This window comes from Aegilops tauschii, chromosome 3 (genome assembly GCF_002575655.3).
Source record: "Aegilops tauschii subsp. strangulata cultivar AL8/78 chromosome 3, Aet v6.0, whole genome shotgun sequence".
NCBI lineage: Eukaryota > Viridiplantae > Streptophyta > Magnoliopsida > Poales > Poaceae > Aegilops > Aegilops tauschii.
Window position 1 is genome coordinate 365,399,333 of NC_053037.3, and position 13,131 is coordinate 365,412,463.

The 13,131-nt window shown below is 49.9% G+C and overlaps 1 protein-coding gene across 1 annotated transcript; it reads right to left on the reverse strand.

The window, feature by feature from the left end:
* Positions 1-9,623: 9,623 nt before the first annotated feature.
* LOC109768685 (transcription factor ABA-INDUCIBLE bHLH-TYPE-like) lies at positions 9,624-11,883 on the reverse strand. Its single transcript, XM_020327430.4, has one exon. The coding sequence runs from the start codon at positions 11,248-11,250 to the stop codon at positions 9,853-9,855; it is 1,398 nt and encodes a 465-aa protein (XP_020183019.1). The 5' UTR covers positions 11,251-11,883; the 3' UTR covers positions 9,624-9,852.
* Positions 11,884-13,131: the final 1,248 nt, after the last annotated feature.

The window sequence follows — 13,131 nt, forward strand, 5'->3', positions numbered from 1 at the left end:
CCGGATGAGATCCCCGACGTCACGAGGAGTTCCGGAATTGTCCGGAGGTAAAGATTTATATATAGGAAGTATGGTTTTGGCCACCGGAAGTGTTCCGGGCATCACCGGTAGTGTATCGGGACCACCGGAGGGGTCCGGGGGTCCACCGGGAGGGGCCACGGGGCCCCGGAGGCATACATGGGCCAAGTGTGAGAAGGGACCAGCCCCTAGGTGGGCTGGGGCGCCTCCCCACCAAGGCCCATGCGCCTGGAGAGAAGAGGGGGCAAACCCTAGGGCAGATGGGCCCTAAAGGCCCATGCCTGGTGCGCCTCCCTCTCCCCCCCACTTGGCCGCCACCCTAGATGGGTTTTGGGGCTGCTGCACCCCTTGGGGTGGAAACCCTAGAGGGGGCGCAGCCCCCTCCCTCTCCCCTATATATAGTTGAGGTATTGGGGGCTGCAAACACATGAGTTTTCCTCTCCCTGGCGCAGCCCTACCTCCTCCTCGTCCTCTCCCGCGGTGCTTGGCGAAGCCCTGCGGGATTGCCACGCTCCTCCATCACCACCACGCCGTAGTGCTGCTGCTGGACGGAGTCTTCCCCAACCTCTCCCTCTCTCCTTGCTGGATCAAGGCGTGGGAGACGTCACCGGGCTGCACGTGTGTTGAACGCGGAGGCACCGTTCTTCGGTGCTTAGATCGGAATCAACCGCGATCTGAATCGCTACGAGTACGACTCCCTCATCCGCGTTCTTGCAACGCTTCCGCATCGCGATCTACAAGGGTATGTAGATGCACTCCCCTTCCCCTCGTTGCTAGATTACTCCATAGATTGATCTTGGTGATGCGTAGAAAATTTTGAATTTCTGCTACGTTCCCCGACAGTGGCATCATGAGCTAGGTCTATGCGTAGTTTCTATGCACGAGTAGAACACAAAGTAGTTGTGGGCGTAGATGTTGCCAATTCTTCTTGCCGCTACTAGTCTTATCTTGTTTCGGCGGCATTGTGGGATGAAGCGGCCCGGACCGACCTTACACGTACGCTTACGTGAGACAGGTTCCACCGACTGACATGCACTAGTTGCATAAGGTGGCTAGCGGGTGTCTGTCTCTCCCACTTTAGTCGGAACGGATTCGATGAAAAGGGTCCTTATGAAGGGTAAATAGAAATTGGCATATCACGTTGTGGTCTTACGTAGGTAAGAAACGTTCTTGCTAGAAACCTATCCAAGCCACGTAAAAACTTGCAACAACAATTAGAGGACGTCTAACTTGTTTTTGCAGCATGTGCTATGTGATGTGATATGGCCAGAAGATGTGATGAATGATATATGTGATGTATGAGATTGATCATATTCTTGTAATAGGAATCACGACTTGCATGTCGATGAGTATGACAACCGGCAGGAGCCATAGGAGTTGTCTTTATTTTTTGTATGACCTGCGTGTCATTGAATAACGCCATGTAAATTACTTTACTTTATTGCTAAGCGCGTTAGCCATAGAAGTAGAAGTAATCGTTGGCGTGACAACTTCATGAAGACACAATAATGGAGATCATGATGATGGAGATCATGGTGTCATGCCGGTGACAAAGATGATCATGGTGCCCCGAAGATGGAGATCAAAGGAGCAAAATGATATTGGCCATATCATGTCACTATTTGATTGCATGTGATGTTTATCATGATCACATCTTATTTGCTTAGAACGACGGTAGCATAAATAAGATGACCCCTCACTAAAATTTCAAGAGACGTGTTCCCCCTAACTGTGCACCGTTGCGAAGGTTCGTTGTTTCGAAGCACCACGTGATGATCGGGTGTGATAGATTCTAACGTTCAAATACAACGGGTGTTGACGAGCCTAGCATGTACAGACATGGCCTCGGAACACATGCGAAACACTTAGGTTGACTTGACGAGCCTAGCATGTACATACATGGCCTCGGAACACAAGAGACCGAAAGGTCGAACATGAGTCGTATAGCAGATACGATCAACATGGAGATGTTCACCGATGATGACTAGTCCGTCTCACGTGATGATCGGACACGGCCTAGTTTGACTCGGATCATGTATCACTTAGATGACTAGAGGGATGTCTATCTGAGTGGGAGTTCATTAAATAATCAGATGAACTTCATTATCAAGAACATAGTCAAAAGGTCTTTGCAAATTATGTCATACGCTTTAGTTCTACTGTTTAAGATATGTTCCTAGAGAAAATTTAGTTGAAAGTTGGTAGTAGCAATTATGCGGACTGGGTCCGTAAATTGAGGATTGTCCTCATTGCTGCACAGAAGGCTTATGTCCTTAATGCACCGCTCGGTGTGCTGAACCTCAGCGTCGTCTGTAGATGTTGCGAAACATCTGACATACACGTTTTGATGACTGCGTGATAGTTCAGTGCGTAATGCTAACAGTTTAGAATTGTGGCACCAAAGACAGTTTTTTGAAACGTCGCAGAACATATGAGATGTTCCGAAGACTGAAATTGGGATTTCGGACTAGTGCCCACGTCAAGAGGTATGAGACCTCTGACAAGTTTCTTAAGCCTGCAAACTAAGGGAGAAAAGCTCAATCGTTGAGCATGTGCTCAGATTGTCTGAGCACTACAATCACTTGAATCGAGTGGGAGTTAATCTTCCAGATGAGATAGTGATGGTTCTCCATAATCACTGCCACCAAGCTATTAGAGCTTCGTGATGAACTATAAATATCAAGGATAGATGATGATCCTTGAGCAACTCGCGATGTTTGACACCGCGAAAGTAGAAATCAAGAAGGAGCATCAATTGTTGATGGTTAGTAAAACCACTAGTTTCTAGAAGGGCAAGGGCAAAAGGGATACTTCATGAAACAGCAAATCATTTGCTGCTCTAGTAAAGAATCCCAAGGTTGAACCCAAACCCGAGACTAAGTGCTTCTGTAATGAGGGGAACGGTCACTGAAGCGGAACTACCCTAGATACTTGGTAGATGAGAAGGCAGGCAACGTCGACAGAAGTATATTGGATATACATTATATGAATGTGTACTTTACTAGTACTCCTAGCAGCACCAGGGTATTAGATACCGGTTCGGTTGCTAAGTGTTAGTAACTCGAAATAAAAGCTGCGGAATAAACGGAGACTAGCTAAAGGTGAGATGACGATATGTGTTGGAAGTGTTTCCAAGGTTGATGTGATCAAGCACCGCATGCTCCCTCTACCATCGAGATTTGGTGTTTGCGTTCAGCATGATTGGATTATGTTTATCGCAATATGGTTATTCATTTAAGGAGAATAATGGTTACTCTGTTTATTTGAATAATACCTTCAATGGTCTTGCACCTAAAATGAATCTCGATCGTAGTGATACACATGTTCGTGCCAAAAGATATAAAATAGTAATGATAGTTCCACATACTTGTGGCACTGCCATTTGAGTCATATTGGTATAGAACGCATGAAGAAGCTCCATGTAGATGGATCTTTGGACTCACTCGTTTTTGAAAAGATTGAGACATGCGAACCATGTCTATTGGTATATATGCATGAAGAAACTCCATGCAGATGGATCGTTTGGACTCACTTGATTTTGAATCACTTGAGACATGCAAATCATACCACATGGGCAAGATGACTGAAAGGCCTCGTTTTCAATAAAATGGAACAAGAGAGCAACTTATTGGAAGTAATACATTTTGATGTATGCAGTCCAATGAGTGCTGAGGCATGCAGTGGATATCGTTATGTTCTTACTTCACAGATGATTTGAGTAGATGCTGAGTGTATTTACTTGATGAAACACAAGTCTGAATTATTGAAAGGTTCAAGTAATTTCAGAGTGAAGTTGAAGATCGTCATGACAAGAGGATAAAATGTCTATGATATGATCATAGAGATATCTGAGTTACGAGTTTGGCACACAATTAAGACATTGTGGAAAGTGTTTCACAATTAATACCGCCTGGAACACCATAGTGTGATGGTGTGTCCGAACATCATAACTGCACCCTATTGGATATGGTGCATACCATGATGTCTCTTATCGAATTACCACTATCATTTATGGGTTAGGCATTAGAGACAACCGCATTCACTTTAAAGGGGCACCACGCAATTCCGTTGAGACGACACCGTTTAGAGAAACCTAAGTTGTCGTTTCTTAAAAGTTTGGGGCTGCGATGCTTATGTGAAAAGTTTCAGGCTGATAAGCTCGAACCCAAAGCGGATAAATGCATCTTCATAGAATACCCAAAACAGTTGGGTATACCTCCTATTTCAGATCTGGAAGCAAAAGTAATTGCTTCTAGAAACAGGTCCTTTCTCGAGGAAAAGTTTCTCTCGAAAGAATTGAGTGGGAGGATGGTGAAGACTTGATAAGGTTATTGAACCGTCACTTCAACTAGTGTGTAGCAGGGCACAGGAAGTTGTTCCTGTGGCACCTACACCAATTGAAGTCGAAGCTTATGATAGTGATCATGAAACTTCGGATCAATTCACTACCAAACCTCGTAGGACGACGAGGATGCGTACTACTTCAGAGTGGTACGTGATTCTGTCTTGGAAGTCATGTTGCTAGACAACAATGAACCTACGAGCTATGGAGAAGCGATGGTGGGCCCATATTCCAACAAATGGTTAAAAGCCATGAAATCCGAGATAAATGGATCTTTAAGAAGAAGACGGACGTGGACGGTAATGTTACCGTCTATGAAGCTCGACTTGTGGCAAAGAGTATTTTCACAAGTTCAAGGAGTTGACTACGATGAGATTTTCCTCATCCGTAGCGATGCTTAAGTCCGTCGGAATCATGTTAGCATTAGCTGCATTTATGAAATCTGGCAGATGGATGTCAAAACAAGTTTCCTTACCAGTTTTCGTAAGGAAAGGTTGTATGTGATACAATCAGAAAGGTTTTGTCGATCCTAAGGATGCTAAAAGGTATGCTAGCTCTAGCGATCCTTCCATGGACTAGAGCAAGCATCTCGGAGTCAGAATATACGCTTTGATGGTGTGATCAAAGTTTTTGGGTTTATACAAAGTTTGTTAGAAACTTGTATTTACAATAAAGTGAGTGGGAGCGCTACAACATTTCTGATAAGTATATGTGAATGACATATTGTTGATCCGAAATGATTTCTGGAAAGCATAAAGGGTTGTTTGAAAGGAGTTTTTCAAAGGAAGACCTGGATAAAGCTGCTTACATATTGGGCATCAAGATCTATAGAGATAGATCAAGACGCCCGATGATACTTTCAAAGAACACACACCTTGACATGATTTTGAAAGAGTTCAAAATAGATCAGTCAAAGAAGGAGTTCTTACCTGAGTTATAAGGTGTGAAATTGAGTAAGACTCAAAGCTTGACCACGGGAGAAGAGAGAAAGGACGAAGGTCGTCCCCTATGCTTCAGACGTAGGCTCTACAGTATGCTATGCTGTGCACCGCACATGAAGTGTGCCTTGCCATGAGTTGGTCAAGGGGTACAATAGTGATCCGGGAATGGATCACATGACAGCGGTCGAACTTATCCTTAGTATCTAGTGGACTAAGGAATTTTCTCGATTATGGAGGTGAAAAGGAGTTCGTCGTAAAGGGTTACGTCGATGCGAACTTTGACACTAATCCGGATGACTCTGAGTAGTAAACCGGATTCGTATAGTAGAGAAATTATTTGAAATGGCTCCAAATAGCGCGTGGTAGCATCCACAAGATGACATAGATATTCGTAAAGCACACACGGATCTGAAGGGTTCAGACCCGTTGACTAAATAACCTCTCTCACAAGCATAACATGATCAAACCAGAACTCATTGAGTGCTAATCACATAGAGATGTGAACTAGATTGTTGACTCTAGTAAACTCTTTGGATGTTGGTCACATGGTGATGTGACCTATGAGTGTTAATCACATGGTGATGTGGACTAGATTATTGACTCTAGTGCAAGTGGGATACTGTTGGAAATATGCCCTAGAGGCAATAATAAATTGGTTATTATTATATTTCCTTGTTCACGATAATCGTTTATTATCCATGTTACAATTGTATAGATAGGAAACTCAGATACATGTGTGGATACATAGACAACACCATGTCCCTAGTAAGCCTCTAGTTGACTAGCTCGTTGATCAATAGATGGTTACGGTTTCCTGACCATGGACACTGGATGTCGTTGATAACGGGATCACATCATTGGGAGAATGATGTGATGGACAAGACCCAATCCTAAGCCTATCACAAGATCGTGTAATTCGTTTGCTCAGAGCTTTTCTAATGTCAAGTATCATTTCCTTAGACCATGAGATTGTGCAACTCCCGGATATCGAAGGAATGCTTTGGGTGTACCAAAAGTCACAACGTAACTGGGTGACTATAAAGGTGCACTACAGGTATCTCCGAAAGTGTCTGTTGGGTTGGCACGAATCGAGACTGGGATTTGTCACTCCGTGTAAACGGAGAGGTATCTCTGGGCCCACTCGGTAGGACATCATCATTATGTGCACAATATGACCAAGGAGTTGATCACGGGATGATGTGAGTTACGGAACGAGTAAAGAGACTTGCCGGTAACGAGATTGAACAAGGTATCGGGATACCGACGATCGAATCTCGGGCAAGTAACATACCGATAGACAAAGGGAATTGAATACGGGATTGATTGAATCCCCGACATCGTGGTTCATCCGATGAGATCATCGTGGAACATGTGGGAGCCAACATGGGTATCCAGATCCCGCTGTTGGTTATTGACCGGAGAACGTCTCGGTCATGTCTGCATGGTTCCCGAACCCGTAGGGTCTACACGCTTAAGGTTCGATGACGCTAGGGTTATAGGGAAAGTATGTACGTGGTTACCGAATGTTGTTCGGAGTCCCGGATGAGATCCCGGACGTCACGAGGAGTTCCGTAATGGTCCGGAGGTAAAGAATTATATATAGGAAGTATGGTTTTGGCCACCGAAAGTGTTCCGGGCATCACCGGTAGTGTACCGGGACCACCGGAGGGGTCCGGGGGTCCACCGGGAGGGGCCACGGGGCCCCGGAGGCATACATGGGCCAAGTGTGAGAAGGGACCAGCCCCTAGGTGGGCTGGGGCGCCTCCCCACCAAGGCCCATGCGCCTGGAGAGAAGAGGGGGCAAACCCTAGGGCAGATGGGCCCTAAAGGCCCATGCCTTGTGCGCCTCCCTCTCCCCCCCCCCCCCCACTTGGCCGCCACCCTAGATGGGTTTTGGGGCTGCCGCACCCCTTGGGGTGGAAACCCTAGAGGGGGCGCAACCCCCTCCCTCTCCCCTATATATAGTTGAGGTATTGGGGGCTGCAAACACATGAGTTTTCCTCTCCCTGGCGCAGCCCTACCTCCTCCTCCTCCTCTCCCGCGGTGCTTGGCGAAGCCCTGCGGGATTGCCACGCTCCTCCATCACCACCACGCCGTTGTGCTGCTGCTGGACGGAGTCTTCCCCAACCTCTCCCTCTCTCCTTGCTGGATCAAGGCGTGGGAGACGTCACCGGGCTGCACGTGTGTTGAACGCGGAGGCACCGTTCTTCGGTGCTTAGATCGGAATCAACCGCGATCTGAATCGCTACGAGTACGAATCACTCATCCGCGTTCTTGCAACGCTTCCGCATCGCGATCTACAAAGGTATGTAGATGCAGTCCCCTTCCCCTCGTTGCTAGATTACTCCATAGATTGATCTTGGTGATGCGTAGAAAATTTTGAATTTCTGCTACGTTCCCCGACATTCACTTCCTTCCTGAATGCATTGTCGTCGAAGAGCTTCGTCGTCCTCATGGTGTCATGAGATGGTTGGCATGGATATGATCATTGTTACAGTTTGCCAGATCACGGATCTGAACGTTTTTTTTTCTTGCCTACACATGTCTTTGTTCTTATATGTCTTTACTAGTTGTCGATGTATTTCTTATGTGCGCGTTGGTGTTAGCTGTGTGCATCCTAACTGTGCAGAGGCCAGGTATGTGAGTTTATAATGTTTGTATTCTCTTGATGCTCCACTCTTGGCCAATAAAATCCTCCTTTGTCGAAAAATAGACTGTTGGCCTTAGCAGAAAATTAATAATCATCAAAAGTTATATTCCACAATTTTCTATCATCAGATGATTTAAAAGGTTTTAATAATATATATTTTTGATTAACACATATTTTTGTTGATCAAATGATAGTCAAAGTTTTGCTCAAAATACAAGGGCATTGTATATTGATACAGAGGGAGTACAGTTTACTTCCATTGCTACTTTATATTCTTTGAATAAATATACATGATGATTGCATTTCCTGAATTTATTTCAGATTTTTCGGCGATACTTGTACAATGGGAGGAGATGTTTCCGTCGACTACGGAGACGTCTGTGATGACTTCGTCAATGTCAAGATGACGTGCCGCTCAGTCTTTCAAAGGTAACTCATAGGGTAAGGTGTGTGTGCATGTGTTCAAGGTGAGTGTATGAGCGCATACATGAGCGCCTGTGTCTGAACTATGTTAAAATAAATAAATATACATGACCAAGTTTCTACAAAAAATCCGCATTCGTGATTTCCCCGGTAGTTTTACATATAATGTGTATAAAAGAATGAATCGTTACTAAGTTTGAAAGTTGCTGTGTCATAATTGTATAGTTGAAGAGCTTTTTTGTTTTGTTTTAGTGAGCTAGTTGAGTAATCAAATCAGTTGGCTCCATAGCCCCCACTCTTTACACGGTGAAGCATTAGCAGTCTTTTTTCTTATGAAAAAATCAGATCTATTATAAAAGTTTATCACGACAACTCTTTTTTCTACAACAAATTCAATCGATCTGGCACTAGGTTATTAAAGACAAGGCATCTCAAATATTATAAAAGTTGCATCGAGATTTCACGACCAGACGATCACTGCTGCCGCCACCGTGCTTTTAGTTACTTCTTAATGGCACTGGATGGGAGCTGGTGATTAAGATTTCGCGACCTCGACTGATTGTAACTTGATTAAAGCGTGACGCGCGTCGGAGCATGGGCGAGTGAGTTCACGAAAAGGCGCAGCGAGATGAGCCAGCCGTGGTGCCACGGCACATCATCAAGTCCTGAGCTGAAAGGGTTGCTGTTTAAGGTTGTTGGCGCGTAACGTCGGTCCCATTGGCCGGGCGCGCGCGCCCTGCAGCTGACACACCGCCTGCCTCCGGACCACCGGTTACATCTTACATCTCCATCAACCGTGCACGACACGAGTACCCGAGCCGATCGGAGGCGTGCACACGACACGAGCCCCGGTTGTTGGGTTGCGGTCATACGATGCGACGACACCGGCCGGGCTACCAGAGGCGGCGAGGCGAGAGGCGAGTCCCGTGGTCACGCGCCGCAAGAGAAGTTGTCACAAAGTCGCAAGCAACGCGCGTGCGGCGTCACGCGAAGACGCGGTGCGGGCCGGCGACTGTCAAGTCCAGACGCGGGACGGCGGTTTTCGCGCCCGCGCGAGAGAGACGTCGACGACGACCCGACGAAGAAAACTTTCAGTCCAGCGGGTGTAGGTGGAGATCTGAAACGGAGAGAGCGCGTGCGGTCGGTCAAAGTAAACCCCCACCGCCACGCACGACGCGCTCAAATTCCACGGTCTCTTCTCCAAAGAAACACGGAGTCATCCACAAGGCTGAGAATTACTGCATCTTCCTATACATAACAATTTTCCGTAGATTTGATCTACTGTGTACTGGGTGCAAATTGATAACCAGGTGCACTACATGAATCTACCACTGGCAATCTGGGATACTGCCACTCGAGGAAAGGAGTTTCACCTTCCTCCTGCGCGCCACGTGGCATGCAGTCACGAGGAGCATGCTCACCTAAACTTACCCTAACGGTTGACAGTTGCCTGCCGCGCGATTGTTACAGCTGCATGGTCACGGGGAGGGGGTGGCGCTCATCATCACCCCACGGGAAATCGCGGCCAGCACGGTCTCGGCCGTGAGCCGCTCGGGGCCCGCCGACCGCACCACGAGCTTGTGCGTGACGGTGTCGTCCGCCACCGCCATGCTCGACGCCACCACGCTCAGCTGGGAGTCCCGCATGGCGCTCAGCGCCCCGGAGATGGGGTGCGCGTCCAGGGGGGTGCTGACGCGCAGCACCACCTCGTCCTGCATTGCCTTCACCTCCACGGACGGGCCGGCCTCCGCCCGCGCCGGCGCCGGCCCCGCCGCGCCGCCCCGGAGGCGCTCCTCCAGCTCCTGGATGTACGCGATGGCGTCGCTCAGCAGCGACGCCTTGTCCATCTTGGAGATCTTGGGCACCACCGCGCGCAGCGCGTAGAACCGCTGGTTCAGCTTCTCCCGCCGCTGCCGCTCCGCCTCCACGTGGTTCAGGGGCTCCTCCCGCCCGTTCGCCGGCTTGCGCCCCCGCTTCCGCGGCCTCCGCTCCTCGCCGCCCGCCTGCTTCTGCGCGTCGCTGAAGCTTATGCTCTTGGGAGGCTCCTGCTGGGGTTTCGGTTTGACTGCCGCCGCCTCCTGCTTGGTCGGGCGCGCCACCATGGCTTGCCCGCCGAGCCGCAGCGCCCAACTGGCGTCGCTCCCCGTGGTTTGCACCGGCGGCAATGGGGGGCTGCGGGAAACGTCCTTCCCGAAGATCCTCATGCGATCGTCCGGCGCGACGGCCTCGACGTGGAAGACAGATTGGATGGCGCGCAGGACCTCGGGGTTCTCGCGCATGGCCACGGCGGAACCGAGCTCAAGGACGCCGCCCTTGCAAGGGAGGAAGACGACGGTGCGTAAGCCGGCGGACTGGGCGAGGGACGCACGGACGTACCACCCGGGTGAGCCGGGCAGGTGGGGATCGACGGCGGCCCAGGCGTGGTGGCCGGAGGTGAGCGCGCGGCCCGGCCCGCCGGCGTCCTCGCGGAACGAGAAGTACATGGACGCCAGGAAGTACATCTCAACGCCAGTGACCCGGTCGAGGCGGAGCGCGTAGTCGGCGCCGTCCTCGTCCCCGCCGCCATACAGCGCGTGGAGCCGCAACAGCGCGCGCTTACGCGCCAGGCTCCTGTCCGCGGCCCCGGCTTGCTCGGCCGGGCCGTCGCGGCAGTGCCCGTCGCCCCAGCCGAGCACGGCGCTTGCCCGGGACTCCTGCCAGTAGATGCCGTAGGTCCAGGCTCCTCCCCGCTCGACGAGGTCGTACAGGCGCGCCTGCAGCTCGGGCGACGACGAGGCCGGGCCGTCGAGGTGCGGCGGCGTGGTGGCCAGGTGGCGCGCGGCGTCGTGGCCCAGGACGGCCGCGAAGAGCGCCGCGTCCGTGTCAGACCACGACATGCGGTGCGGCCGTGCGTGTCCTGCGAGAGCGTTTGGTTGGTCTGTCGAAGAAATGGACCCGGCCAAGACGCTAGCGCTGCGCTGCCTTTGGTGGCTCTGCTCTCGGTCGGCTTGCTGGTTTTCACGGTCTGTGGTTTTATATAGAGCCGAGCCGGTTCCCGGCCCTGGAGCTGGATATGACAGCGGAAGCTCACGTGCGCCAAGAAGTTGATTTTCTGGGTTGCGAGAGACTCGTCGCGAGTGCGTTGGTCACTGGACTACAAGCTACTACTACAAGTAATAACTGTGCTGTGGTCTGTGGAGTGGATGCGCCCCCGTTAAAAACGAGACGCGGCCGTACGACAAGGAAGGAAGGTACGGGAGCCAGGTGGATTCGGCGCACCGGGACGGGGGACGATTTGCCCCGAGAGCGCACTGGTTGCCGTGTCACGTGAATCATGTTGGCAATGCATGCAGTACTGAGCAGCGAGTGAAGATTTCATGTACTATGTCGGAATCGGGAGTAGGGTGTTCTAGATGCCGAGAACCTGCTGCCTGTGCTGCTACATGCATGCATCGCGTACCTTTGTTCGGCCACATCGGATGGATCATTTGCACAAGTTCGGTGTATATACGGACGGTGCCTTTTGATGGTCGGGCCGGCGAGTAATGATTTGGGGAGAGCTGGGCAGAAGAGGGCGCAAACCGCACGCAAAATGGAACTCGGTGCACGCGCGCACGCACCAAAAATGACACGGCAAACGCAGAGCGCGTAGTACGCGGTTTCGTCGCAGATATCTCATATTAGCTCCAAAATTCTAGGTTCCCAAGTTAACCCAGGAGCTGAAGACGGTTGGTTAATGACTAGCCAAAATAGCCAAACATTGCTGCTACACGGCTGGGACTAGTTCGGTACGTTGGCAACTGCTCTGGACCATGCCCACACGCTGAGACAGCGAGCATCATGTTTGATCCGCCTTCATTTCATCTGCAGCCCGGAAAGAAAACGATAATAGGAGCAAATCGAGCACGCACGCACGCACGGAGCTCAAGGGAACACGCGACGTTTTCACACAGAGACGTGTGTGTCTGCAGCAACCGCTTCCGCTGTCTGTGCATGTGCGCGTGAAAGGGAGATGCTCCTACTTGGCGGCACCTTTGGCTGTCCTTCCGTCCTGCAGATATTTCAGCTTTCATCTTTACTCCCACCATTCCTAAATATTTGTCTCTTTAGAAATTTTAACAAATGACTACATACAGAATAAAATGAGTGAATCTACACTTTAAAATATGTCTATATACATCCGTATATGATAGTCCATTTGAAATCTCCAAAAAGACAAATATTTAGGAACAGAGGGAGTACCATACATATTTTGTGCATGTGCGATGCTCTAAATAATATATCAAGGGATTTTAATTTCTGTGCCCCTGGTTCATTAGTTATACTCATTTATCCCCACTCTGTTAACTTTTGCTCACTTTTCCCCAGTCCCTTGCCCGAAACCCTTAGAACAGGTTACAACGGACGTTGCCGTCGGGTCAATGCCTTTGACCGTTAACTCTGACGAGTGGGGCCGCGTATACGTGGGCGCATGCAACTGACCGCGGTCGTGGGGTAGCACGTGTCCATGGACATGCCCGAAACATCCAATCATATAAAGAGGGGCAACCACCTCCATCGCCCCTACCATTTCCCCCCAAATCCCCTCCCTGCCACATCGTCTTCCTCTCCCTCACCGGCGTCGTCTCGCTCTCCTCCACTGCCTCCACCGCACCGTCTCGCTCTCCCCCACCACATCCTCTTCCTCATCTTCATCGCCTCCATCTATTAGATGACCGAACCTCGTGGCGACGCCGGCACAGCGGCCGGAGATGTGGTGAAGCTGCAGGGCGCGGTGA

What these genes read in the sequence shown, in the direction of transcription:
- LOC109768685 (XM_020327430.4), bottom strand. Translation starts at nt 11,250, where the DNA reads ATGTCGTGGTCTGACACGGACGCGGCGCTCTTCGCGGCCGTCCTGGGC.